The 27,774-nt window shown below is 41.7% G+C and overlaps 3 protein-coding genes across 6 annotated transcripts; 2 read left to right on the forward strand and 1 right to left on the reverse strand.

The window, feature by feature from the left end:
• The first annotated feature begins 1,862 nt into the window (after positions 1 to 1,862).
• Positions 1,863 to 6,780, forward strand: wdr12 (WD repeat domain 12). Its single transcript, XM_026158477.1, has 13 exons — positions 1,863 to 2,044; positions 2,305 to 2,399; positions 3,396 to 3,490; positions 3,609 to 3,715; positions 4,153 to 4,268; positions 4,358 to 4,512; positions 4,603 to 4,648; positions 4,738 to 4,823; positions 4,907 to 5,047; positions 5,790 to 5,895; positions 5,984 to 6,116; positions 6,356 to 6,428; positions 6,518 to 6,780. Exons 1-13 carry the CDS (start codon positions 2,004 to 2,006, stop codon positions 6,587 to 6,589), a joined length of 1,266 nt encoding a protein of 421 aa, XP_026014262.1. The 5' UTR covers positions 1,863 to 2,003; the 3' UTR covers positions 6,590 to 6,780.
• Positions 6,781 to 7,667: 887 nt separating this feature from the next.
• ical1 (islet cell autoantigen 1-like) lies at positions 7,668 to 16,722 on the forward strand. 4 transcript variants are annotated; one of them, XM_026159354.1, is made up of 15 exons: positions 7,668 to 7,812; positions 8,561 to 8,585; positions 8,721 to 8,895; positions 11,491 to 11,563; positions 11,990 to 12,113; positions 12,207 to 12,405; positions 12,497 to 12,622; positions 13,523 to 13,621; positions 13,738 to 13,823; positions 14,031 to 14,080; positions 14,220 to 14,264; positions 14,424 to 14,579; positions 14,994 to 15,266; positions 15,352 to 15,447; positions 15,699 to 16,722. In XM_026159354.1, exons 2-15 carry the CDS (start codon positions 8,578 to 8,580, stop codon positions 15,812 to 15,814), a joined length of 1,626 nt encoding a protein of 541 aa, XP_026015139.1. In that variant the 5' UTR covers positions 7,668 to 7,812; positions 8,561 to 8,577; the 3' UTR covers positions 15,815 to 16,722. The 4 variants fall into 4 exon arrangements, with proteins under 4 accessions (XP_026015139.1, XP_026015140.1, XP_026015141.1 ...); XM_026159355.1 differs by having other exon boundaries at positions 8,566 to 8,585; XM_026159356.1 differs by having other exon boundaries at positions 7,669 to 7,812; positions 15,352 to 15,441.
• Positions 16,723 to 18,509: 1,787 nt separating this feature from the next.
• fam117ba (family with sequence similarity 117 member Ba) lies at positions 18,510 to 27,694 on the reverse strand. Its single transcript, XM_026159444.1, has 8 exons — positions 27,676 to 27,694; positions 24,022 to 24,176; positions 22,279 to 22,362; positions 22,041 to 22,151; positions 21,170 to 21,313; positions 20,821 to 21,028; positions 20,600 to 20,720; positions 18,510 to 20,324 (listed from the first exon to the last, which is right to left on the reverse strand). The coding sequence occupies exons 1-8, from the start codon at positions 27,692 to 27,694 to the stop codon at positions 20,099 to 20,101; spliced, it is 1,068 nt and encodes a 355-aa protein (XP_026015229.1). The 3' UTR covers positions 18,510 to 20,098.
• Between the last annotated feature and the right edge of the window lie 80 nt (positions 27,695 to 27,774).

A 27,774-nucleotide genomic window follows, 5' to 3' on the forward strand; every position in this document is an offset into this window, starting at 1 on the left:
TTCCTACTGTAGCCAAGTGCTTGATTTTAGGGGGCCATTTAATTGTCAGAGTTTTCTCTGTATTGTTGTAGGTTCATACATTAGAATATAAACCACCTTCAGGCAATTTCTGTTGTGATTTGGCAGAATACAAGTAAAACTGTATTGACTCAAATAAGGCAAGATGCATGTGTATAAAGTGTAATGTGCACCTTTGTTTTACAGCACAGAAGAACTGTTAAGAAAAGTTTCACACACTGTCACGGAATGACAGCAAAATCTCACAACGTGAGAATTAATATTCGAACCTAAGGCTGTATCAAGCCATACTTAGTTATTTGTTTAAAAATTGGTTGACATTTTTTGAATACTTAGAAAGCAAAATTATTTTTTTTAACAGTTGTGTAATTATTTATGAGTTAATAATTTTCTCTGTTGATGTCTGGCACTATTGGAGAGGGGTTGTCTGAAATTTCAAATTATTTATTTTGGCACTAAAACGGTCCAAAATGACTCGGATCATTTTCAGCATGTACCATCAAAATGTGTGCAGTAGAGGGTTAAGGCCACATTAAGAAAAATAATATTGTTGTTCATTCTGAGAATAAAGTCCAAATATTGAGATTAAAGTTGAAAGTGTATTTTGAGGAAATATCAAAATGTGGAGATTACAGTTGTTTCAAGACAAACCATACTTCAGAATCAGTTTAAGTAACAAGAAAGTAAATGATTTCTCTTTTAGCTCATAGACACAGTGTGGTGATCAGTATAAAGACATTAAGAAGATGGTGTAGAAAGCTGGATCTGGTTAGGTGGAAAACAACCAATGGCTCTTAATGCAAGGTTATTGATGATTACACCCTCATGCAATGAAGATGATGTATCAAAAGACAGCTGATCAATTTGTTTCACTAAGCTATCTAAACAATGAATTGTAATTGTAATCACATGTCAACTTTTTTTTCTCAAAATAGATGTTCGACTTAATCTCGAAATTTTTACTGTACTCTCAAAATGATGAACAATATATTCTTTTCTTAATGTGGCCCCAATACTCCCCCCACCTGTTGAATCCCACCGTAATCCCTGACTTTTCTTATTTTACTGTTGGTGTGGAGGCAAAGTCACCCTATAAGTAGGCAATAGAAAATAGGTATAAAATGTTCTCAAACTGAATACATTAATTTGAATCAAAATTTAAATAACAATAATATTTATATTTTCATGTTCTAATATTATTTTTATTATTACATTTATATAGTATAAGGTTACCTTTGTACAAAAATGGTTATAAAAAATTTCCTCCTTGGAGCTCATTTTTACTTTCTTTCTTTGAGTACATTTCGGAGTTTGTACTTTTGCTTTAGTAAAGAATTTACATTTTTAATTAGGCAAAAACATTTAAACCCTTTGAAGCTCTCATTACATATAAAGGCGATATACTCAGACCTGATGCTTTGGACTCGTGTTTATACTCATATGCTAATACATTGTATTGTCAGGTGAAGCTAACCTTCGTTTTTAATGATTAAAAGTGCTGATAAGCTATCAGAAGTTATGAGGAAACTTTGGTATTGGTTATTTTGTTCACCCAATGTAAATAAAAATATTATTTCTATTAAATTCCACCGTGTATACTGACAAATGCTATCTCACATCGATGAATGTAAAAAGCAGTCTCTAGATCTTTTAGGTCATTAATACAAACATTTTACATTGATGTTCATCTAATCATCGTAATAACTGGTTCGTAGAGGATTTATCATTAAATACATTACCGTTGAGTTCTGCCATCCTAAGGAAGTCAGTCCGGACTCCCGAGTGACCAAACTTGGGTGCTTGGGAGAAGCGGAAGTTCGCATACTGGCCAGGCGTCACTAGACGATCGCAGAGCTTCTGCTTTTCGTTTTGCAGTGGTTTGTTTCGTACCACATGGCAAAACTGCACGAGAAGCGTGTTATGAGGATTCCTTGTATTTTAATATTCTAGAGCTCGTGGTTGGCAAAATACACACTTAGCTAAAAATGTCTCAGATACAGGCAAGATTCTTCACAGAAGACAAAAGGTGAGGTTTAAAAGAAAGAAAGAAAAAACTCAACAGAAAATGACAAACAAGCAAGCGAGCTAGCTAACTTGCTAGCTGTAATTTAGAGTAAACAGTATCATCTCATTGTGGGATGTTCTGTCTTTTCCTCTAGCAAATTTTTTTTTTATCTGTAGTTCTGATCGTGGCTAGTTCGTAGCGATGTTTTTTTTAAATGCTAATGCTAACAATGTGAAGTTATGTAGACTCCGGCAGCAGCTAAAATATGTCTATCTCTGTAGGTACGTTGTAGATGATGTCCCGTTCTCCATCCCAGCTGCATCCGAAGTGCAGGATCTCAGCAATGTAATCAACAAGCTGCTGGAAGCTAAAAATGGTAAGCTCACTTTATCATAGGCACACAAACTATTCCCCACCTTCTTTACAATTCAGCCTCCAGCTGCAGAGCTGTAAACACAGAATAAATAGCATTATAATCCTAATCCTCAATCACAGGGGCGGATCTACATGGAGTGGCACGTGGTGGCACCGCATGGCAGATCGATGGGCTGGCATGCCCTAAAATATTCTTGTAAGCAACTGATGCTTACGATTGTGCCAGAGTACATTTTGAATCAATGCCATGGGCATTTTTAGATTTCACACATGCATTGATTGTTACACTCTGGGGTCTATGGACACGCCTCATCTCCAAATCACCTGACCGATTTAAGATGCCATAGCAACAAGCTGCAGCCACGTTTAATCTCCATTCAACTTGTGTTGAAAGTTCAGGCTTCAAACTATACACCAGTTTTTAAATTTTATTGATAGGCCACTAAATCCGGAGCTACAATCATAAAAATACATGTGATGCTTTTTTCTACTATTGTCACATTTAATGTGGGATGAAATGGTAAAAAGTTTGTTTTCTAAGGACAGCACAAAAAAAGATCAGGAAAAAATGCCACCCCTTTTGTATTAGTGTAAAAGTGTACCATATTGACCAATAAAAAATTATTTGGCAACACATGGGATTTGGTTATTTAGGAAGAGGTGAACATTTTCGGAATGACGGCTGCGGGAGAGAGAAAGAGAGAACGAGTGTCTCCAGATGAAGAACAGACTGAGTGATGCACCTCCTGCTGTTAGGCCTGCAGGGTTTAGGCCTGTGGTGTTCTCCACTTTCTTGTAGCAGACAAACTATTTTTTGCACTGGCACAAATACTGTGTGTGGCATCTTATTGTGGCACCTGATTGTTCTGTAGATTTAGTTTTAGTAGTATTTTTAAATGGTTGTGCTATATGTTTGTGTATGTGTATGTCAAATGTAGTCCTTATCACAGACTGTACTTCTAAAAATCTCAGATAATTTATTTGGTTCTCTTAACAGCTTCTCACAGTAAAGTGGACTTTGACTTCCTGGTCAGGGGTCAGTTCCTGCGAACCTCACTGTCAACTCACATGGCGACAGAGGGTATATCGACGGTATGGCCTGCTATAGTGCTTAAACTCGTATGGCTATATTGTATAAAGCGAGTCACAAGCATCCACATGAGTAAAACAACATTAACCAGATGTTTTACTCTGTTTGCCCATGTTCCAGGAAGAAGTTGTGGAGATAGAATACGTGGAGCGGATCACGGCCCCAGAACCCGAGGAGTGTATGATGCATGATGACTGGATTAGCTCTGTAGATGCTGATGCTGAATGGTAAGATGGTTAAGAGCAGACCATCAGTGTGCTTTTTATTAATTGGGAAATTAGATCAGCAAAAAGTTTGTTGTGATGTGTTCATATTTTCTTTTTTTGTCTTCTTGGTTGTTCATTAGCTAAACAAAAGTCTTAAACCACCCCTTATTCTTTATCTTTTACTTTCAAGGAGCCAGACTTTCTATTCCTTTTAAAATAGTGCTGCAGGCTTTCTGAAAGTCTTGTCTAATTTGTCTTTAGACATTGGCTTCTTTTTCAGTTCAGTTCTTGTACATGGCAAAGAACCAGAAGCTCGAAGCTTCTATATGAACATAAAATTTCACAGCAACATTTTTTTTATATATAATATCCATAAAATCTTTAGTGAAACTGAAGATGTTTGAGCAGAAGGCTCATAATGATTTGAAATGGAATGACCCTTATTTTTTCCCCTGCAGGATACTAACAGGGTCATACGACAAGACTGCCAGAATTTGGTCTACTGAGGGCAAGCCTGCGATGACTGTGGCTGGACATACAGATGTGGTCAAAGACGTAGCCTGGGTCAAAAGAGGTAAGTGGGACAAAATGAAACAGACATGTACTGCTATGTTAATAGTCAAAGGCTTTATTAAGTCCTCTTTGTGGATGTTTTCTGTGTAGAGGGTCTGACCTCTCTGCTTCTGACGGCCTCTCTGGACCAAACTGTGTTACTGTGGGAGTGGAACTCGGAGAGAAACAAGGTGAAAGCCAGACATTGCTGTCGTGGACATGCGGGGAGTGTTGACACCATTTCTGTAGACCCCACAGGAACGAAGGTAAGGTTGGAGAGGGCAAGACAAAAACTTAAAAGACAACAAAGAGTGCTGCGATTAATGACTTTGGATGTTTGTGGTAAACACTTTCAGTTCTGCAGTGGCTCCTGGGACAAAATGTTGAAGATCTGGTCAGCAGGTATGATCCCAGAATGCTTCAAGGCCTCTTTATTGTTAAAAAAGGTATTGTTGTGATGCTGCTATAAACTATATTTCCTGTGCTGTCAGTGCCTACAGATGAGCAGGATGAGATCGAGGAGCCGGCTGACAGACCAAGGAAAAAACAGAAGACTCAGCAGCTTGGCCTTACCAGGGTGAGTGCACAACCAGAGTATGATTGACTGGAGATAAGCCCACTAAGTCATTGCAAAATGAGTTTTTGTTTTCTTGGGCACAGACTCCCTTGATGACATTATCGGGACACAGCGAGGCAGTGTCATCTGTCCTGTGGTGTGACAGTGAGGAGGTTTGTAGTGCGTCTTGGGACCACACCATCCGCATATGGGACGTCGATACTGGAGGGATGAAAACTACGTTGGTGAGAAAAATAGAAAGTGACTGAATTAGCGATAATAAACACTTTTGGTTGTTTCATGTGACAGATTAATGAGCATCATCCTACAGTTGGCAGTTCGTCTTGTAATCGGAAGGTTGCCGGTTTGAGCACCGGCTCCGACAGTCTCGGTCGTTGTGTCCTTGGGCAAGATACTTCACCCGTTGCCTACTGATGGTGGTCAAAGGGTCAGGTGGCGCCAGTCTCCGACAGCCTCGCCTCTGTCAGTGCGCCAGGGCAGCTGTGGCTACAATGTAGCTTGCCATCACATGTGTGTGAATGCGTGGATGACTGAATGTAGTATGAAGTGCTTTGGGGTCTATAGGGACTAAGTAAAGTGCTATACAAATACAGGCCATTTACCATTTACAGGCTTTTATTCTATTAGCTATGTCACAGAGGGTGAAACACAGGTATAAATGATAAAAAAGACTCAGAGCCACAATTTGACTTGTTTCTTCAGTGTATGAGTGATTTAAAATGCCTATAATAGAGGAAATCAAACCAGTGACATACACTACGTATTACTGCTATATGCCTGTGTGTAGTGGATGTATGCAATGCATGTCCCAATCCTAAGAAAAATTAGGGTTGCAGACTAATTCAAAACTCGGTTAACATCTCAAATAGTTTGAAATAGCATATTTATCAACCACCAAGTTTACCTTTTGTTATCATATTCTCAGTTTTCCAGTATTTACCAGTTTCACTGTTTTTCTTTTCACAGACGGGCAGCAAAGTGTTTAACTGTATTTCCTACTCACCTTTGTGTCGACGGCTGGCCTCAGGTAGCACCGATAGACACATCCGACTGTGGGACCCTCGCACCAAAGGTACGACTGTTCTAAATGTCACAGACATCTATGTTTCGACTTGTATTGTTGTTTGTCACTCTTGTCATCTTTACAACTCTTCTTTCAGATGGGTCTCTTGTTCTGCTGTCGCTGACCTCTCACACTGGCTGGGTTACCGCTGTCAAGTGGGCACCATCACATGCGCACCAGTTGGTCTCGGGTTCCCTTGACAACCTAGTCAAACTTTGGGATACCAGAAGGTAAGTGAAGCTCATAATTGGTACTACTGTTAAGGGCTCCGCTCTAGTCACAAGGAACATATTTCTAATGGGACATGACCAGAGGTGGAAGTATTGAAGTACAAATACTTAGTTACTGTACTTAAGTAGAATTTTCAGGCATCTGTACTTGACCCAAGTATTTATTGTTCTGATTACTTCTTTAACAGAAATATTTTCTACTCTTTACATATTTAAAAAATTTCTCTGTTGTCTCCCAGCTGTAAGGCTCCTCTGTATGACCTGGCGGCCCATGAAGACAAAGTATTTTGTGTGGACTGGACAGAAAGCGGGGTACGATGTGTACGATATTTGCACACCAACAGTTGATAGATGGAAACAGTGATGTTCTCACAGTGTCCTCTCTCTGTTTCTGTTTGCAGCTGATGCTGAGTGGAGGCGCAGATAACAAGTTGTACACCTACAGATACTCAGCCCAACAGGCAGAGGCATAAAGATTCAGCACACATTGGACAGACAGACACAAAGACAATATTCAGGACTTAAATCAAGGACTTCAAAGTGTTGGACAAATATCTTGGCTTTGTTCTTTGCTTTCCTGATTCGTTTTACACAAATGTTCTTACAGCTCGTCCTCGTTTCAGTGTTATCCAAACAGATTATAAATTAAATCTTTCTCCTAAAATGTTGTCTCCTCACCTTCATTTAACTATACAGTATTTATATATAACAGTTTATAAAGTGTGTGTGTGCTCTGGAGCAGGATATCAAGGATGTCACTGTACTGATTCATCTTCCCCTCAACCCTGACTAGTCTTCCAGTTACTCAAGTTAAAGAAACATTTGACAGATCAGAACTGTCAGTGGAAGCAGCTGCTGGTCATCTTCTACACCACCATCATCCAGTCTGTCCTGCACACCAGTCACTGTTTGGTTTTGCTCAGCCGCGAAGAAGGACAATGGGCAATCAGGTCTGCAGAGAGGATCGTTCAGTTCATTTCAATTAGCAAAATGCCTACACAACATCAGTTGGACAACCTCAAGGTTTATATTAATAAACTACCTTTTAAAAATGTTTAACACATTATAAACTTCCTCATATTTCTCAAGAGCCAAAGTCAACCTGTTGACTATTTCCTCCAACTGGTTTGTCAGTGGAGGTGTGATGAAAAAAGGAGCTCCAACTCCTCCTTGATTAATATGCCTAACATAACTTTCTTAACAACTTGACGACTGAAACCAACTGATATGACCAGATAAGCTTTCCAACATATTGGTGCTGAAGTTCCTAAGGGACTCATTCATTTATAATAAATAATTATATCTACATTCATTTTGAATTTTAGTTACATTCACTATTTATAGACTGACTCATATAGCCAGTATCACGACCATCAGAATCTCTAGTTTCTTTTGACATTATCACGTAGAACACATATAGATTTAACATGCTATATATTTATTTATCACGCCAATCACGTCCAAATCACGTCCATCTTTACGTATCGGAGGAAAGAACCGATTATCCTCTGGTAGGTTATCCTGTCAACAGACGATCTTTGAATTCAGCGGTCTAACAGCGGCTTCTAGTGTTCATACATCGCTGCAGCTGCTTAACCATATCCTGTTTCTGTTACTCAGATGGTGATGGCTATCGTCAGAGGAGGCTAGCTGAGCTGAATACATGCACAGAGTGCTGGAGAGAAAGTAAATAAAGGTAACACTGTTTTCACCTTACAGAGGATGAAGCCATACAATGAAAGACTTTCAGTAAAACGCACGGTCGCTCAGTTAGATGGTCTCAAGACGTTTCGCAGCTTTAACCATCAAACCTGCTACTAGCTAAACTGCTGCTAGCACACAAGCTCCTTTGCGGTTCCTTAGTTCGTTTACTTCGTTTACGTGTTTACCCTTTCATAATTGTACTCTGTGTAGATAAATGTCCGAACGACACCTGGTTTGGGGGGGGGTTTTACGTGTCAGAGAGCTCTATTTTGCTGAAATGTAATGCTCGATATCCAGCTGTCTCAGTTCTCCCTGACTCCTTGAAGTCGCAGGTGTCTGATCCCTGCTCCATATTCGAGGCATTTTAGATTAGCTTCTTTAGCCCTCAGCACCGAGGCGTTTGGGCCAAAATAAACCCACATAAGCGTTTGTAACTTGATTATATGTCAGCTCAGGCTTCAGGCATGTTTACTGCTTTTTTGTGTTTGTGTGTACATCGAAGTCATACAGGAAGCTAAACTGCAGGAATATCTTTTATTACTCAATGATGTGTTAAACGTTGAATAGATGGATTTTATTCACTTTTGTACAAAACCCTTTCCCCCCTATCATATCTGCTGTCTGCTTATGTATTTTTGCGTTGAGGAATCTTCACCTAGACAGAAACCTAAAATGATTAATTTATGCTTTATGCTACTATTCTCTCCATCTGTCTAAACTGTTGTTTTGTATACTTTTAGAACAGTGGTTATCTACTATGGACGGGTAGGTGAAAATTTGTTATTATTGTGAGCATTATATGCAATTTATACACACACACACACACACACACACACACACACACAGAGAGAGAGAGCCTGGTAAAAAATGTTGCTGACAACGTCATGTCCTTGGCTCCAGGTTTGCCGGAGACATGCTGAGTGGTGGCCGGGCTCTGCTTGGCGAGGACAGCTCAGTGATGGCCCGTATGCAGAAGAAATTTTGGAAGACCAAACAGGTCCTCATCAAAGCCACAGGCAAGAAGGAGGATGAGTATGTGGTGGCCTCGGATGCTGACCTGGATGCTAAGCTCGAGGTGGGGAAGAACAGGCTTAAGAGTGTTTTAATATTTGGCGACACACAAGATGATATTCATTGCTCAAAATTTGAAGGAAAATGAGGAATTTATTCAAAAGAGCCTGGGGCTGTTCAAGAAAAAGAAATTCTGTTGAGAAAATACAGTTTTTAAAATTAAATAACAGCTTCCAGAGTAGGAAAAAAGCAGCTCACAAACTTGAAGTTTTGAGGAATGGCTTTAAGCACAGGAACTACAGGATGTTTGTTTTTCCTTTATTTTCCGTCATATTGGTTTGATCTTGTTCGACTCTTCTGTCTTCCACAGATAGCCATAACTTATCCTAACTTAGCTGTTTTAGGTCAGGAGACATTGGGATTGTGGAGGGCAGATGGGTGGATGACAGATGTAATTGGGAGAGGATAAATGAATACATATAGTATATGTATTAATGGGGTTACAGTTAACCCTAATTCTAACTTGTGGCTTGTGAGGCGCAGGTGTCGACCTCCATTCTTTTCCCTGGGAGGCCGGGAATCTATGCCAGGAAACAACCTTGCCCCATTCAGCAGTGAGCAAGCCAGCTGTTTAAGATACAGCGATGAACTTGCGATTTTCATCCTGTTCTTTTCAAAACCTTTCAAAATAAAACCCCCTACAAAGTCCTGCTAACTCACAAAGAAAGCACAAAACATTCATTCTGTTTTCACATAATACATTGATATTTTAGAAAAAGTTTGAAGACAAGAAAATATTCTTGTCTTTTTTTATTTAGACAAGACAAGAATATTTTCTTGTCTAAATAAAAAAAGTTCTCTGCTGTATAGTACTCAGGCTAACTTCCTAAGGATTTTGTCCTTTTCCCAAGGGAAGGATTTGGTTTCAGTTGAGTAACCACAGGAGTGCTAAACTCCCTGCTTGAGTTAAAAGCACGGCACTGAACCAGCATTTGCCCCGGTGGCTTCACGTCCATTTGCTCCTGGAGAAAACTGCATCTGCAAGTTTAGTACAGATCACAAACTCTTCCACCTACCTGTTGTTGTTGTTGTTGTTTTTTTTTTTTAATCGCTCACCTTTTTCACAAGACAACAGCTAGAATAAGTGAAATGCGGTTCATTAGAAGGCAGACAGTATTGGATATCTCTTCTTAGAGATAAAATAACTGTTTAGTGTTCACAGTCTTGTAGGTGAGTGGAGAACATTTCAAAGGTCTCTAAAGCAACTGTGGCCTTGATCACTCAGTAGTCAGCAGTAATCTGAATATCAAAATAATGAATGCATCTTTAAACTGTCGTAAACTCTGTTGCCTGCTGTTTTGCTGCTGAGAGGAAAATAAAAGGAATCACACATATCAAAATAACAACCGAAAAGCTCTTACCTACAGTGCATTGTTTCCTGGTGTCCATTGCTTACAGAGATCTTTTCCCTGTCCACTTACATGAGTGCTAATTATTCATGAGACTTTTGCAACAACAGCTGGATGGGGTACAGTGTGCTCTTTTACTTCTCGTCAAAGAAGAGCACTTCTCTGGGTTTGCTGAAACACGGCTGTTATTTAGTCGTGCAGGTTCTGCCCTAAAGGCCTTTGTTTTGCTCTGGTACGAGATTATCTTTCTTCTGTTCTTCTGCTCTCAGGAGAACAGAAGAAATTCATCCCCCTGTGAGACAGACAAAAGGTACCTCTGTGCGTCTTCAGATTGCTCTTTCTGCTAGTATTGATTTGTGACACGTAATCTATTAAAATAAAACCTCCCGTCATATTTACGGAGCAGCACATTGTTATATTGCATATAGAAGAATGGAATTCATGATTAATGAATTTTGTATATATTGTTCTGTGTCATTGTGTTTATGTTCTAGAAAATCACAGTAAGTGCAAAGCTTGGTTAGTAATGCTCGTTTTACTTAGAGGCGTTGTGCAGGAGAAGTCACCTGTATGCTGATATGTTTGGCCACCGCTGAGGTCCAGATTAAAGTTAATGACTGTTTACTCTACAGTTAAAGAGTAACTACACATGTTCAGCACACCCACAACTTCTGCTGTCTCACAATCTTCAGTGAGCCCGTCTCTCTGCTAAGAATAAGACAAAGAATCGGAATAATTTATTAAACCCAGAGGAAATTATGTGGACACAGTTGCTCCAAGACAGTAACTAACAAGTTAAAGAACCAATGTTCAGTGTTGCAGTATATTATAAAATAGCTCTAGTAATACAAATAGAGTGTACATGTACTTTCTATACTGTAGTGCTACTATTTTATTTATTTATTTTTTAAACTACTACTTACTATTCTTCAGCAGACTCTAGAGATCAAGGTGACCCTTTCCTTTCTGTCAGACAGCAGCACTAAAATGGCCTCAGAATATGTGTTGCTATGACACATGTAGTCACTGCTGTTGTCTACCAGGCGGGAGAAGAGGCAGCTCACTGACAACAGATGGAAAGGGCCATAAAAATCTGTTCTGTTTTGTGATTGTCAGCAGTGAAGAGGAGCAAACGTCGCACTGTTAAAGAACAAAACTTGACTTTCAAAAAAAAAAAAAAAGCAAAAAGGTTAATCAAAAGGAGATGTTTTAAGAAAAGATCTCAAGATCGTTCCTGTTTGTCTCTGCAGTTCTTCCGCTCCGTTCAGTCTACGTGCACAGAGCTGCTGAAGGTGATCGAGAAGTATCAGGACAGGATCACACGTGAGTCAGATTCTGAGTCAGCTTCTCAATGAGGTAGGAATTCCAGGTGTTGCTATATCAGAGCACTCCGGAGACATACAACTAACCATTATGGGTGAACATTTTGTTGATGCGTGCAGCTTTCCAGAATTTAATAGTGTAAGTAAATGAAGGGCATTTTCCATCATTCAGTGTGAGCTGCTGTCACATTTCGTAAGTTGAAGTGTGAAGCACATGATGTAGCACATATAGCACTCGAGTAATTCCTGCTAAAAACTAGGGAGAGCTGATTGAAAAAATTATCTAAAGTTTTTTTGAGTGTGCAGCTTTATTCTTTAGCAGTGTTAGTGCTGCAGGTTTATGAGAATCTATCAAACTGCATTAGTCACTCATTTATGAAAGTCCTGCGATTTCATTGTGCAGCTGTCTTCGTTTCTCTTTCTTCAGGCTTGTCTCAAGAGGAGAATGAGCTCGGCCTGTTCCTGCGATTCCAAGCCGAGCACGATCGCACAAAGGCTGGAAACATGATGGATGCCACTAGCAAGGCTCTGTGTGCCTCTGCCAAACAGAGGTTAGCAGCAGGAGAGAACACTGGCACTAGTGATTATGCGCTATAAAAATGCGAGTACACAAACACGAACTGTTTCCTGTCTTTTTTCTTCAGGATGGCACTTTGTCCGTCACTGCACCGTTTGCACCAGGAAGTGGAGACGTTCCGGCGGCGTGCCATTTCGGACACACTTTTGACAGTAACCTGCATGGAGAAGGCTCGCACAGAGTACAGAGGAGCTCTGCTCTGGATGAAAGATATCTCCCAAGAGCTCGACCCAGACACCTACAAACAGCTGGAAAAGTTTCGCAAGGCATGATGTGGCCCATTTGTTCGGGTTGGTTTTCTTTTGCAGTACTCTGTGTATGTATGTGTATATAATGCAGATGTCTTTTTGTCCACAGGTCCAGGCCCAGGTAAGAGGGACAAAGAGCCAGTTTGAAAAGCTGAAGAACGATGTGTGTCAGAAGGTGGACATGCTGGGAGCAAGCCGCTGCAATATGCTCTCCCACTCCCTCTGTACCTACCAGGTACAAGTTTTTATCATTTCTAGGAATGGCTTCCCCACTTTGTTAATGCGGTGGACAAAATGTGAGGAACACTTCTAAATGTAATGAAGTCTAGTACGAGTACTGACGATTAACTCTGTCCCAAATGTTTCTTGAGCTTTTTTTTTTTTATTTTTAAAGCGACTAAATTCCAACCAGTCGTGGCAGATGGCCGGTCTTACCTGAGCCTGGTTCTGCCAAAGGTTTCATCCTGTTAAAAGGGAGTTTTTCCTTCCCGTTGTTGCAATAGTGCTCGCTCATAGGAAGCTGTCTGATTGTTGGGGTTTCTTTGTATTATTGTAGGGTCTTTACCTCTTGTAGGAGCAAGCTGGCAAAAGCTAAAACTGACTTTTTCCATTGTAAGTGAGCAAACTTACAAATCTAGTAAGTGGTGAATAATTATTTCACCCACTGTAATCTAATCTTCTTTTTTTTTTTTTTGCTGTGTAAAAACACTCAGGCCCTAAAAGTTGATTCTGTTCATCTGGACGTAGCGTTTTCAGTCAGAGAAACGTTTCGTCACTCATCCAAGTGACTTCTTCAGTCTTAGCTGACTGTAGGTTTCCCCAATCTTATAAACAGTACATTTGCTTTATGGCTGAAACTAGGACCACTGAAAGAACAATGGGCTTGGAGGTCAGTTCCTTGATCATTAATATGCAAATTCTCATGACCATTAATCAACAACTATTGATCAAAGCTCATTGATCAAAGACCACTAATCAGTGACCATGAGTACCATTCACAGAGCCTAAAAGTCATAAGTTAAGTTTAGGCTCTTGTTTGTTGAAGAGAGATCAAGCTAACCTGTAATAAGACTGATGTGTTTAGGGACTCCTAAAATTAATGTTTTCAGTGATTGGGCTTTCTCTGTGCTGTTAGACCACCCTGCTGCAGTTCTGGGAGAAAACTGCTCAGGCCATGTCAGAAATCCACAAGGCCTTCCAGGGACATGTACCATACCAGTTTACCACACTCAAGGTATTTCAGAATGTTGCCCTTTGCTTCTACTTAAACACCAAACTGTAGTGGTTCAAAGTACTTGAATCTAAAGTTTTCCATAGATTGAAATGTACCACTGTTTGTACTTCCCTCAGGATCTGCGGGATCCCCTGGAGCAAATCTCAGACTCTAAAAAACAAGAGGAGAAAGAGAAGGCAGCACTGCAGAGCAACACAGAAAGGTATGAGAACATGATGGGACAAATCTGAATTGAAAAGTGTCTCATGAAATCCTTTTGTACGATCAGGACTTGGAGCAGTGTTTACCCAAGTGGTTTCTAAAAGCGTCTCCAAATCAAATCAAGGCCACTGCATTGCTATAAATAGCAAAAGCATCCTATAAGACACTTTTTATCGTTATTTACCCTTTTCTCTCTTTCGTTTCTTAGTCTGCTTTCCTTGGATGATGACAACCTGTCAGGAAGTGCCACCGATGCAGGTATGTACTGCCACCTGTCGGCTAAAAGGCAGTCTGCACCAGCTACACTCGAAGCATCCAAGCATACCTATAAAATCGAGGAAGAAAAATATCATCAATAGCAAATTACACATTACTAATGAATTGTTTTATTTTCCAGACCTCCCACTCAGTAGTGATGGGCAGAGGCAGACTGATGACTGCGGTAAGTGACTGTCTGCTTGTTTAACTGTGTTCTGTAGCTGGCACTCGTGCAAATACAACATGCATGCATGAATTGCTGCTGCTGATTGTGGAATGGATGTCTATTGGCTTTATGATCGTTTGATCTCAGCTCACCAAATTGCTATCACATCCACACCAGCCCTGCAAAACCTCAGTGGACTGTCAAGAAGCTCTGATGATGACCTGATGCTTATGGCCTGTGACATGCCACAGCCCACAGCCCCAGCAAATGCCCTACACCAGCCTCTGGGCTTTGGAAACCTCGAGTTTGGCCTCTCACAGCTGCCTGCCACCGGTAAACTGGTTGGCTGTCTTTTTCCTCTCATTCTAACTTCAACCTGCTTCACTAAGTGTCGGCGTCCTACTTGACTTTGCTTGGTGTCATCAGAAATTCACTCCTACTGAGGTTTCAACTTGTGGGTTCAGTCTTTTTGCTTCCACTATCAGTCTTTTCTAAATGTGTGATTAACATTAAGCAATTGGGACCAATTCATCTCTTTATTTTCGGACTCATTTTATAGAGGACGGATACATAGCTGCGTTTCCCTCATTGCATGTTGTTACTCAACAAGTAGCTGAACTGAAGTCTTAACCTTCTGTTCTAATTTTAGTCCTCTTTTTCATGGTCAGACCTCATCTGACTTTGTTCGTTTCGGATGTGTTTTGTCTCTGGTTTAATAACTTTCCTGTTCTTCCCCCTTCCCTCTAGATGGGAGTCTGCACACTGGCCGTCAGCCACAGGAGGACGGTGAACCAGGGGACATGGCCTTCCTCAAAGACCTTCTTAGCCCTGGTTCAGGAGCTAGTGATGAGTTCAGCAAAGAATGGCAGGATGCTTTTGGGATGTTTACCTCTCCCAGTGTCCCCACAACCAGCCAAGGAGCACAGAGTGGTGCAACAGCAGCACGTCCACCCTCTAACCCCCCTAGCCCCACAGGCTTTCTGCCCTCCCAGCTGCTGGATCACAGTTTGAGTTCCACAGGTGAGCCACATGTTGCTTACTGCAGCATACTATCTGATAACTGATTGTGCTACTGGATTCTTCACAATGGCTGTTTACCTTTTAGGTTGGGCAACCCCTCCTATGTTCCAAGCTCCACCCCTGCAGGTTCCTCAAAGTCCAAACCAATCAGCTCAGCCAGCTCCCAAATTTGCAGGTAATGGTAAGCTCTTCCTCATTCTTCAGAAAGTACACTACTTAAAAATACTCCCTGGAGGAAGTAATTTGTGTTCCTTGTTACGCATCTTATGCATCCGTGGCCTTGGATGCATTCTCACATAACTGCCAGTTAAGAGACTGTACTGTAACTTTAATTAGTTGATATTTGCTAAATATATTGCTGATCCAGGTGTGGCTGCTGTGCAGTAAACTTATAAAATGTATAAATATGTGTGTGTGTGTGTGTATATGCAGCTACCCCTGGGGGATCCAAAGACATGTCTGCCTGGTTCAACCTGTTTGCAGACCTCGACCCTCTTTCCAACCCTGATGCCATCGGACGATCTGCAGACGAGCTGCTCAATGCCTGAATATGTGCTTGTGTGTATGTGCGTGCATCTTCTCTCCCCAAGGATTCTTTGCAATGTTCCATGTCATCATTCAAGTAAACAAACACGAACAGTGAGAAAGACGCATATGAGTAAAAGATGGTGTTTTAAACAGGAAACATTGTCAGTGAAGACTGTTAACACTACCTGTGAAGTCATGTACACAGCAAACCTCATGTTTTGGGTTTCAGGTTTACTTTGAAGGGTTTTTTTCTGTGGGTCACTGTCAGGGACTCAAAATGTCTCATCATAGGATATATTACATGTTTTACACTATTTTATATAGTGTATTTCCAGCTGCACCAGGAACACAGTGTATCACCATCACTGGAGAAACTCTGAATCTTCGCGTCTGCATTACTTTGATTTACTTTATTGATAGAGCTCTGTAATAACTGGCCTGCATTGTATGCTTAATCAGCTGGAGTTAGAGTGCAGGCACAGAGTCCTCTATCTGTCCATCTTCATCTGTGATTTCACTCAAACTGGGTCAAAATGTATGTTTGAAATAGTCTCATCTGTTGTTTAACAATCACAAATCCAGGGCCAAGAAAAATCTGTGAAGGATTTATTCTGTACTTTTGAAGGAAATTTTGGCCATGGGATTTTTATTGTTATTGGTACATAAAAATGTACTGATTTACAAATGACAGCACTATTACTGGTTGGAGAAACGGAGTTTTTGTTGTGCAGCGTACTGTAAAGATGGAAGAAAAGCAACACTATCAAGTAACACTGTAACTGACTATTTTAACTTTGTGTGGTGTGTATTTTGAAGATACACAGATATATATGGTTTATATGGAGGAATCAACACTGGAGAGCTGTTACCATGTCACATATTTAAAAAACATGGATCCTTCACTTGCTGTAGATTTAGTGATTGTACTTCTTTGAGTGCGAAAAACTGCAGAAACCTGCCTTTCTGAGTATTTATAAGTTTAGTGAAAAAATGTGCAGAGCTGTGTTTCTAAAACCGATTTGATGAAAACGAGTTATCATGTAAATATTCTCTCCACATGCACAGACTGAAACCAAATCCTTAGTTACGATATTTGTGTGCCTGTATAACCACACTCAGTTGAGCTAAAGTAATAAGACTGTGTGTCTCGAAGTTGAGCAACTCACAAAAATGACTTAATACCAGCTGCACATTATTATCTCAGCTTTTGGGAATACAAACAAACCTCACTACTACTCAGCAATTGAGGCAAGGGGACAAGAAAGCAAGAAGGAAGCCTGACACTATAACTATGTATATGTGTGTGTGTGTGTGTGTGTATATATATATATATATATATATATATATATATATATATATATATATATATATATATATATATATATATATATATATATATATATATATATATATACACACACACACACACTCTACTGACTCTTGATTTCCTCACTTTAGGTAAAAGAATGTATTTCTCAAGTCAATCACAGATGCTTTATTTAACTATTCCTTTTTATTTCACTCAAAAGAATTTAACTTGGCAGTTGTTTCCAATAAACGGGACAAGCAAACAAAAAACTGACGTGTCGACTTTTTGCTGTGTCGTGCCTCACTCCAATACGACTAAAAGTGGGGAATAAATCTGTATTTTCACATATACAAATCTTTTTGTTCCTGTAAACACATCTGAAAAAGACAAAAGGGAATATGTAGGTGTGATTGTTTGTCAGCATTTTCTTCATAGTTTAAACATGTTTTTTGTTACATAATCATTTTTTAGGACTACCTATTATTCTGGACCAGGTCACTGAACAATGCTTCTGTCTACTTCAGCTCTGCTACATATTTAAGTAATTCAGGATCTCCACTGTGTGAGGCTACATAAACAGCAGCTGTTGGTTTGCTCTCGGTTCAGTAAACTTGTTAGTGCGCACTGAGAAGTCTGAGTATCTTGTTTTCTGTGCACTACAACCTGAGATGGATGATGATGAAATCTCTTCAGGATTAAAACTCTTAAGACCCAATTACACTCCTATCTGATAAATAAATACATTATTATTATTCACAATAATGAGACATGTAGGAATTCACAGTACTTGGTGAGAGAATAGGAGGGGGGAGTAGGGGAGTCGTACACTTGTGACTCATTCTGATACATATCTTTTTCAGCCGATAAATACAAACACATCGTGCCTCTATATTTACAAACCCGGTACATTCCTATCCTACCATAGCAGGCACAGTCGAGTAGTAGACATATACAAGAATACAAGAGGATGGGCCGAGGCAGGGAGAGGCTGGTGACCCATAAACTGCACAAGAATACAGTTGTCTTCATACAATGATCTTTCATGTTGCTCGCTGAATTTAAATCACAGACTATACTTTTGTGCGCCAATCAGATGTGCAGCTGCAGACAGTATAAAAACAGATGCAGTGAAGCTGACATGGAAGTGCCTTAAAACAGTAATCTTAAGACAGAAATCTCAGGGAAAATCACCCTCAACTATCTCGCTCCATGAGCTCAGTAAACACTTGATTACTTTAAAGCAGGTGTGGGGAACCCCAGGCCTCAGGGGCTGGTGTCCTACAGTTTTTAGGTGTGTCCTTGATCCAACACAGCTGATTTAAATGGCTAAATTACCTCCTCACCTGGTAATGAACTAATCATTTGATTCAGGGGTGTTGACCCAGGGTGATATCTAAAACCTGCAGGACACCAGCCCTCAAAGCCTGGAGTTCCCCACCCCTGCTTTAAAGGCTCAGTCCCCATTTTCAGGTGTTGCTGAACAGAACAGCAAGTCTGTTTTTTAAAACTATGCTCACTCTAAAGTCAGAAAGTACAACATTCAGGATTCACTCCTGCTACATCCGGGTTTTACTGTCTACAGTTACATCAGATCCAACCACGGTTGTTTATTTTTACACTACATTCAACTCTGATATTATTTTTTAATATTACAATCTATCTTTTACCTTTATCTTTAGTCTCTACAAATTTCTGAGGGAACTATCTGTCTAAATAGCTCATTAATGCTCTACTACCTTCACCACTAGTCTCTAATCTTTCACTTCAAATTGCTGCCCGTCAGTTTGTAGACCGAATCTACACAGTAAAGTGGGTTCTAATTTGTACGCCCCCCCATCGACCAGTCTGCTGTGTAATACTCAGGTTCACCAACATCTCCGTACTCTCAGCCCTGCACGTCAGAAGGGAGCCTGTCCTGCAGGGAAGAGGGGCCCTACTGGACACATTTGAACACAAGCTGAGCAAGTCAGAAGGAAATTAGCATTACGGTGAAAGTGAGAGAAAAAAGGGGATAAAGAGCTGGAAAAAGATGGAACAAATACGGCGGAGTAAAAAGAGGGAGACTTGGGAAGGAGGCTGAACATGCTGCACGCTTAGCCCTGGCCTGTGTTCCTCAAAGATACAAGCTGCCCAGCAGGGGACCAGTTCACTGCTACCAGTTAGCGTAACAAAGGCACTGCTTTGTCCCAGTTTTAGCTAACTTTTGTGGCAAACAGCTAATAAAAGTACAAAACAGATGTCTGGATTTGGTTTACAAGGTGGTCCAAATAAAGTATTTACTTGTTTCAAGGTGTGAATTATGCACCGTCTCATTGTTTGCTTGTTTTGAAGATGGTTCAGCCTTTCTCTATGAATATATGGCCACGATAGTGCAAAGATGTCTCATCTAAACATCAACATCATCAGAGCACTATGATGACTCAGGGAAATCAGTGAAAAATATCAGGCACATTTTGAACTCGTCTTTTTCCCCATCTCTTGAAGTTTTGCTACTATATTTTCTGGCAGCACCAAAATTAGCCTCTGTGGTCAAACTCTTGGTCACTAAGGAAACCAGCAGCCTTTTTTTGTTATCATGGAAGGCATATTTCATATCAAGAGAAATAACTACAGATAGAAAAAAAGATATGTCCGTGGAAAGGCGCCATGGTATAATACGATGAAATAAAAAAGTCTGTCCTTCCTCCCTTTTCCTCCCAAAAAAACAGGAACAATAACCAGCACTAAGGTAGAAGAAAGCGATGAAATGTTAGCTGCAGAGGTCTGCTCAGGCCTGCAGGACTCTCACATTGTAGTTGTCTGATGAGGAGAGGCAGTGGGAAGCGCTTTTTGAACAAGATAAGGACATCAGAGAGAGCTTAGCTGGCATGCTGAAGGCAGTTTTTTAGAGCAGAAGGGCCATTTCCTCAAATGTTTTTGGATTATGTTGGTGGGGGGAGGTTGTTTTAGAGGAAAGGAAGGGGTGTGTGCGGACTGGAAGGCTGCAGGGGGGGCATCAGAAACTCTCCGGCTCCTCCAGGAGGCAGGGCTGGGTGGACAGAGGCACAAGGGATGGGGATAGGCTTTGCAGGCCCACGCCGGAGCGAAAGTTGAGGTCCGGGGCGGGGAGTAAGGGCTTGAGGATGCTGACGAGGCAGAAGGCAGAGCCGCTGTTAGGAATGAAGTTGACCTTGTTGCGGTCAGGACACAGAAAGGGAGGGATCTCCTGCAGAGGCTTGGGCCTGGAAACACATGCAGAGTCATATTTAGCCTACATGTTAACCTCTTGTTTTTATACAAGTTCATCATGATTTTGCAAAACTCTTGACACACTTAGAAAAACACTTAGACACCTTTAATGGCGTTTGGACAACAATGTAACTGTGGAGAGATAAATTAAGGTTCGCTCACACACACACAAACAGTACTTGGCATATTTGATGTCGATTTTGGTTGTTCTATGTGATTTTATGGGACACCAACTGGAAGGACGCTGAACACCTCCTTTTCCACTCACATTGACTCCTCAGACACTTTGACCTTCTCACAGCCCTCTGGAGGTTCTCTCTTGAACATGTAGCTGTTGTTGGGTCTAGGAGAGGCGGCGTATTTGGGCAGCGGGGAGCAAGGTCCCAGCTCTGAGAATAAGCAAGAAGGTGGGTTAGCGACACGTCGAGCTCACAAAGGCACCGCTATGTGTCTGGTTTTGACTCTTGTATGTATGCGTGCGTTGGTCACCTTTGTCCTCGTATGGGCTGCCTCCACACGTGTCGTTGAGGACGGTGAGGTAGGAGGGTGAGATGGAGTCGGGACGGCTACTGCAGTTGCTATGGTTACTGCTCAGGCCCCCGCCAGAGGGAGTCTGCGTGTCGATGCTGCGGGTACTGCTACTTCGCTGTAGGGGGACAGGAGGGGGTGCACGGTGCCCATCGGGGACATCTTGTGGCTGTTGCACGAACACACACACACACAAAATCACAATTATATCTCCAATCTTTAAAAAAGAAACCAATCTGAGATTAGTTTTTTTTTAGGGAAGGACACGACATTTAACACACTGGGAGCACGTTAACTCATTGAAACTCACAACAATAGTCTCATCCTTCTCGGGGGTGTCACGGATGATGATGCGTTCGATCTCCTGGTTAAGGCCCTCCACGCTGTTGCGGAAACGAGGGGCCGACGACTTGGATATAGGGATGGGTATCAGAATGGTCTTAGGCATAGGCGACTGCAAAAACACAGACAAACCGAATTTATTACAAACGTCATCTGGGGGTTTAGTGACTTTAAACCAGCGGTCCCCAACCCCCGGGCCATGGACCGGTACCAGTGTGTGAGTCATTTGGTACCAGACCGCGAGAGTGAGACTCGGGTGTGAAATGTATGGTTTTCAGGGTTTTTAGTGTTATTTTGTTATCGTTTTTTTCATTAACTCGGTTTTCCTGGGTCTTTTCACGTGTGTTATGAATAAATCTTTTTTTTGGTACCGGTACTAGTTTTACTTTGTTGTATTTATCCGCGACACCTTAAAGGCCATTCCGTGAAAATATTGCCGGGCACAAACCGGTCCGTGGCGCAAAACAGGTTGGGGACCTCTGCTTTAAACGGTCAATGCCATAGAAAGAAACAAATGTGGAGATAATTTATCAGAACTAACGTTTGCTATAGCATAAATGCACTATATCTGAGCCAGTCATTCATTTTCTTCCAGGACATCCAGAATACAGGACAGCTGAATTGCAACAGACTCCACAGGGAACGTGTGAGTGGCCCTACTGCCATCTCTGTCGCATACAGTAGAATGACATGAGTGGCCACTAAATGTGTACATACGTCTACATCACACACACACTGGAGCTAAATAAGGACATCGAGAAAGTGGGACGTCCTCAAAAACCCAGATCGGGTACCCAACACAGTCTTCCTCCAACCTGCATGCTGTCTCTATTAGTCACCTGCGATTGGATAATGGTGTGGCTGCCATTGAAAGGGGCCTTGCGCTCTTTGTCCCTCCGATGGCGGCTGCTGCGTTTGCTGCGCTGTAGCTGCTGACGCAATTTGGCGATCTGAAGAGAGCACATACAGACATCAGTGTTAACAGTGGCATGCTGAGAAACAAGGGATTCAGTATGCTCCAGGACCCGTATTGTAATTTGTTGTTTATTTGGGCCTGTAATCAGGTAAGAAAGTGACCTCCTTGAGCTGGTCGGTGCTCCCACAGGAGGCCGAGCGTTTGTGTGAGCCCCTCCTCCTCTCATCTGCCCAGGCCCTGGGAGTCTGACACACACAGATCCACACATACACTGTTCAGAACTAAAGCTCAAACACACAAGCTTAAAACTGCTAAACAGGAAAAAAAAATACAGCTGAAACCAAAAAACATTTGACAGTTCTTAATCAAATATATAGGGATTATTTAAACAGACAACACCAACTCCCCATTTATAGAACTGACTTATAGGATGGGTGCTGAACATGTTTTTTATGTTATAACTGAGAAGCCAGTTAAGAGCCTGGGGAAGGTCTTCCAACAGCAAACCGAGTGACACAACCATAACTCATGAAACACAAGAGAGCTGAAAACCTGGCTTATATTGTTGGACAAATCAGTAAAGTGTTGGCAGTAAAGTTCAAGGGCTGGATTTACTGGCATGGCATCCTGCCACACTGCTGGTTTACAATGTCACACTGGCCATTATGGGTTTGGGAGCACGATTGCTAGTAGGTGGTTGGCCCTTCCTTGTAGCCTAAAGTGGATTTGTGGTTCAGCAAGGGTAGCACGCTGACAGTCTGTTAGCAGTCTGGGATGGCCTGTCTACCTGTGGAGAGCTCTGTTATCAAGGCAGTGTATAAAGTGTCTGGTAAAACCGGTTTGTGCACCACTCTTGCTTATGCTGCTGCTGGTTTGTCAGCCAGCTGCAGAAAAGAGTGCAGTCATAACATACAAAGTGCTGAAGTGAAAAATACTGCAAACACTGTTTCTGCTTTTCATTCTCTATTTTAAAAAATATATATTTTTCATGGTTCTTCTGTTCTCTTCTGTTCAGCTGTTTGCCCTGTTCCACCCACCGGTGAACCAATCAGCATTTGCCAGACACACAGTTATGTTCAGCTGGGATTTTAGAGGACTGCACGGAAGCATATATCTGTCCGCTTACTGTCCGAACTGAAGCATGTACGCAGATAGACACTTTTGCAGGACTGTGAATTACACAGAGGCAGCTTTATATGGGAGGAAGAATAAGATGTGACTCCTCTTGAGCAGACTATCAGAAGAATTCATGGTTTTCAGTCAAACCCAAACAACAGAGATGATGCTGTATAGAGACTCCAGTAACACCAGAGTCTCCTTGGTTGGCATAAGAGGTAAGGACAGGCAGGAAGTGGAGAGCTCTGGAACCTCAATAGGGCAAGGCCCAAGGAAGGGAAAGAAGCCAGTAGGTCCAGGAACTGACCCAAGCAGGGGTAGAGGAAACCCAATGCAGTAGGATGGTTGGGACACGGCAGCAAAGAATGTGGAATTTATGGGAGCAGTTAATGAACTGGAATATCTTGTGGTTAAAACTATGGAAGGCTGAGCCACCCTAGATCAAGTTTATCCAGTCAGTCTATAATGTCCTCCCAAACCTAACCAACCTCTCTTCCTGCAGTCTTGCAGAAACCACCCACATATACCTGCTGTGCCTGGGAAGAGGATGACTGAAACGCATCTTAAGCTGTTGCCCAATAAGCCTGAAAAAGGGCAACATAAAATTCCTACAATTTATTTTTAAGATTGTTAATTTTTCTTCCTTATGTCAGTCAGCACTTTGGGTTCTTTCCTCTTCCAGTAACAGTAATAATACTTTTACTATGTATTATGGCCTACACATATAAACAAAATGCAAACTTTGTGTATCTCACAATTATTACTACACAAAGAGACGCTATACTCACCTGCGTCGCTTTGTCCCTCATGTAGGGAATGTGTTGTTGCTGGCTGTCGTCCTGAGGCCAGGGACCTGTCAGGTGAGAGCCAGCGAGCGTGCCCTGTGAGGGCCACAGCTGGACGCGATGGCGGGAAACCGAGAGAAGAATGAGGGAGCAGACTGCTCAGAGGGAGAGAAGGGGGGAATGCCGGAGGCGTGGAGGACAATCAGAGGAGAAATCTAGAAGGTTAAGGCCACAGATGCAGTCTGAAGGGAAAACAGAAAATGAGTTTGAGTAGATCTAGAGATGTAAAGACGTTTGATGTAAACACATCAACAAATCACCAGACATACAGCTGGCCAATGGGATAAGCTCGCAATGTCTGTCTAGGTCTGTGTGTATTTACTTTTGTGTCAGGGAGTCTGTGTGTGTGTGTGTGTGTGTGTGTGTGTGTGTGTGTGTGTGTGTGTGTGTGTGTGTGTGTGTGTGTGTGTGTGTGTGTGTGTGTCCGTGTGTGGCCAGATTGATGTTAATCCATCCCATGCTGGGCAGAGCAGCTATGCCAGGCTCACACGACCCCCTGGTTAATGGCATTAAGACACCTTAAATGAGAGCAGGGGAGCGTACCCAACTGACCCTGGCTGCAGGTTGAGGTTTTGCAGTGATTCACTGACACCCATGGGTTCTTGCATCCAGGGTACCAGCACCATCAGTGAATTGCACAAAACCTCTAGGATTGTGTATAGGCAAAAATTTGGTATACACAGTATATTACAACCTTGTATATAACGCCACTTATAGTGATTCTGTCCATCTCACTGTAGGGTTGTTGATATAGCATTAACAACAGCTTCTTTTATGTAATTCTGAGTCTATGCATTCTCTGAGAACAGAGAATTCTTTGCATTCTAATGAATCACATTTTCAATATTGAGATCATGATTATTTACAAAGTTTAAATACCAAAAAGTACAGTTCAACATCAGAATTCTCCCTCATCTGCTATGACAGCAGAACGGCAGTGCAACAGTGCAAACACACACTGCAGACAGTTTTAATGGATAACAAAGAATCAACTCATTCATCTTCTCTTATAATGTTGAAATGAATAGAACATGAATCCATAAATGCAAACACACAGCTCTGACTGGTAGTGTGTGTGTGTCCTTGAGCTAAATTCGGCAGGGGCCTTGACCAGTGCATATAGCTGTTGCTAGGAAACGTCGGTGGTGTGTGTGTGTGTGTGTGTGTGGGGGGGGGGGGGTTCTGATCATTATTAACACACAAGAGAACTTGGTTGTGTGTGTGACTAAGCGGGGTTTTCAGCATCAGCAGTCTGCCAGTGAAATGCTCCCACCACTTTATTTTGATGGCAGCTTTTTCCTGCCTCAGCGGCTGCCCACAAATCACCTGCACAGTGTACGCTACCAGCAATAGTAACACTGGTAGCAGCAGTAGTAGTAGCAGAAATAATAGAAGAGTGGCTCAACCTTCTGTTATGTTGTTGTCAGAACAACATGAACAGCAGAACATTTTTTGGCCTAAGAACATGACCCGAACCACTAAGAGAATAGATGTGGTTTTAATTGTAAATGTTGAACATTGCCTGTTTTATTACTATCTATCCTCCATGCTAACTTGACATATTAGGGGATGAAATATCCCTTAGATGAGAGGATCTTAATACGAAAAATAAATGCTCCCTGCACGTTCATCTCCATACAAAAGCCTGCACGGTGAAATGTAGGCCGATTGTGTTTGGTGGGAAGCACGCCACCCCTCCTCACACATACAAAAACATATTCCACGCTGGTGCTATAATCCATGCTCAGGAACAGCATCCAAATTTCTGACCTTGTGTATGTAAAATCAGACTCACCTGCAAAATGCAGTCTCGGTGCGCTGCATGCAAAGGGGCATGGGAGCTCTTCGGCAGCCCCGGACCCTGTTGCCACTACTCGAAGATGCTACAGATGCGATGAGAAAAGGCAGGGCAGAATGACCAGGGTGAAGATTACAAGTAAGGAAGGTAGACTCAGATATCAAAGGCAGACACCGAAAAAGAGGGAAAAAATAGAAACACGGCCTTCGTGAGGACAGCAGCGATACCGCTTGTGTCAAAATGGGCGTTGCTGTGTTCGCACCCTGCCTCCTCGAGACGTCGGGGATGGATGTTTTTCTCTCCCGGCTGAAGCAACGCGACAGCTTTAAGCGTCTAGCCAAACGCTTTGTGTTCGAAGAAAATAACTGTTAAAAACAGAGCGAGGGTGCCTCGTCTGTGGAGTTTGTGATGAGCTGGAAAAAAAACTAAACAAACAAACAACAACAACAACAACAAAAAACAAGACAGGAATAACACATTCAGAAAGGATAGAAAGAAGAAGGCGGTGATGCTGGGCTAGCCTCCGCTCACACAACGGGAGAGGGACCAGTGCAGTGTGAAGTCAGCCGGTGTAACCGATACTTCCGGTTGTTATCCTCTAAATCAAATCTGCACGCTGTCAGGTCCACGTAATCATGATCATTTGGTACTTTCACTTTAATATATATGATCACGACCACAGTCATCTTTGGTATTTACATCAACACCGGCAAATGAGGACAAGTGGGGCCGATGGCGCGATATGACAGCCTCGCTTCTGTCAGTCTGCCCCAGGGCAGCTGTGGCTACAACTGTAGCTTTGCCTCCACCAGTGTTTGAATGTGAGAGTGAATGAATAGTGGAATTGTAAAGCGCTTTGAGGGCCTCGAAAAGCGCTATATAAATGCAATCCATTATTATTATTATTATTATTATTATAAGTGCAATACGGAAATAATTGTGTTTTTCGTTTTTGTATAGACACACACACACACACACACACAACTTTATTGCAGTTTTGTATTATTCTTTTGCACTGAGGATTGCATCTTAATTTCGTTGCTCAACTAATGAAATCATTAGAAAGTTGTATAAAGCAGATAACCATAATTTTTATAGTATCATTTTTACAAATAAACGATTATATTAGCCGTTTTCCACTTTGAATTTCTTAGTTATGATGATACAAAATAATAATAAAAAAACACGAAAAAGCGTAGGTTTGTGGCACTTTATTTTGAATGTAATGTGATCGACTTCCGGTACGTCCTGGCTGCTCCCGGCTGACTTGGCGCAGAAGAAGTAGTGCTCTGACGTAGCTTACCAACGCTGAGCTGCTCGTGCTGATGCTGCAGTTGCTAGGGCGCGTGGAGCAGACAGCGGAGAACAGAGGTGAAGTAAACAAGCGCGAGAGGATATGACTACCTAGTGTTGATTAATCACTGAGAATTAAGAGGGTTGGTCGACAGGGGTGCAAAAAAGACAAAAGCAAAACAAAAAAAAAAACCCAACCGATATTATTTCTGTTTGAATGATTCCATTGATTTACGTCCAAGACAGCCAAGTGTTTCATCATGCGGCTGTATTAGTGTAGCTTAGTCCTTTGGTGCTGGCACTGTTGTTCTGTTAAGCGTCTTAAAACACTTTAGACTCTTTCCTTATTCACAAGAGGCCACCACAGCGATGTTTGAGTTGGAAGATTATAACGCCGATGTCCTTCCTGACGAAAAACAAAAAAACAAACAAAAGCAAAAGAAAACAATAAGTAATCACCTTTTTTTGTCAATATTGGCCTCAGTGACAGCTATCAGCAGATTTACCAGTGGCAGTGACCAACATTGTACCACATTAATTTTGCACAAACAAAATGTTTAAAAATTGACCAAGACCAGAAAAGACTATACAATATAGTTATTTTG

This window comes from Astatotilapia calliptera, chromosome 23, assembly GCF_900246225.1.
Source record: "Astatotilapia calliptera chromosome 23, fAstCal1.2, whole genome shotgun sequence".
NCBI classification, from domain to species: Eukaryota; Metazoa; Chordata; class Actinopteri; order Cichliformes; family Cichlidae; genus Astatotilapia; species Astatotilapia calliptera.

What these genes read in the sequence shown, in the direction of transcription:
- wdr12 (XM_026158477.1), top strand. Translation starts at nt 2,004, where the DNA reads ATGTCTCAGATACAGGCAAGATTCTTCACAGAAGACAAAAG. An exon ending in CGACAGAGGGTATATCGACG is followed by an intron (nt 3,491 to 3,608) that starts GTATGGCCTGCT and finishes CCCATGTTCCAG; the next exon opens with GAAGAAGTTGTGGAGATAGA. An exon ending in GTAGATGCTGATGCTGAATG is followed by an intron (nt 3,716 to 4,152) that starts GTAAGATGGTTA and finishes TTTCCCCTGCAG; the next exon opens with GATACTAACAGGGTCATACG.
- ical1 (XM_026159354.1), top strand. An exon ending in GTATCAGGACAGGATCACAC is followed by an intron (nt 11,564 to 11,989) that starts GTGAGTCAGATT and finishes CTCTTTCTTCAG; the next exon opens with GCTTGTCTCAAGAGGAGAAT. An exon ending in AGCTGGAAAAGTTTCGCAAG is followed by an intron (nt 12,406 to 12,496) that starts GCATGATGTGGC and finishes TTTTGTCCACAG; the next exon opens with GTCCAGGCCCAGGTAAGAGG.
- fam117ba (XM_026159444.1), bottom strand. An exon ending in GCACCGACCAGCTCAAGGAG is followed by an intron (nt 22,152 to 22,278) that starts GTCACTTTCTTA and finishes TGCTCTCTTCAG; the next exon opens with ATCGCCAAATTGCGTCAGCA. An exon ending in AAAGTGTCTGAGGAGTCAAT is followed by an intron (nt 20,325 to 20,599) that starts GTGAGTGGAAAA and finishes ATGTGTTTCCAG; the next exon opens with GCCCAAGCCTCTGCAGGAGA.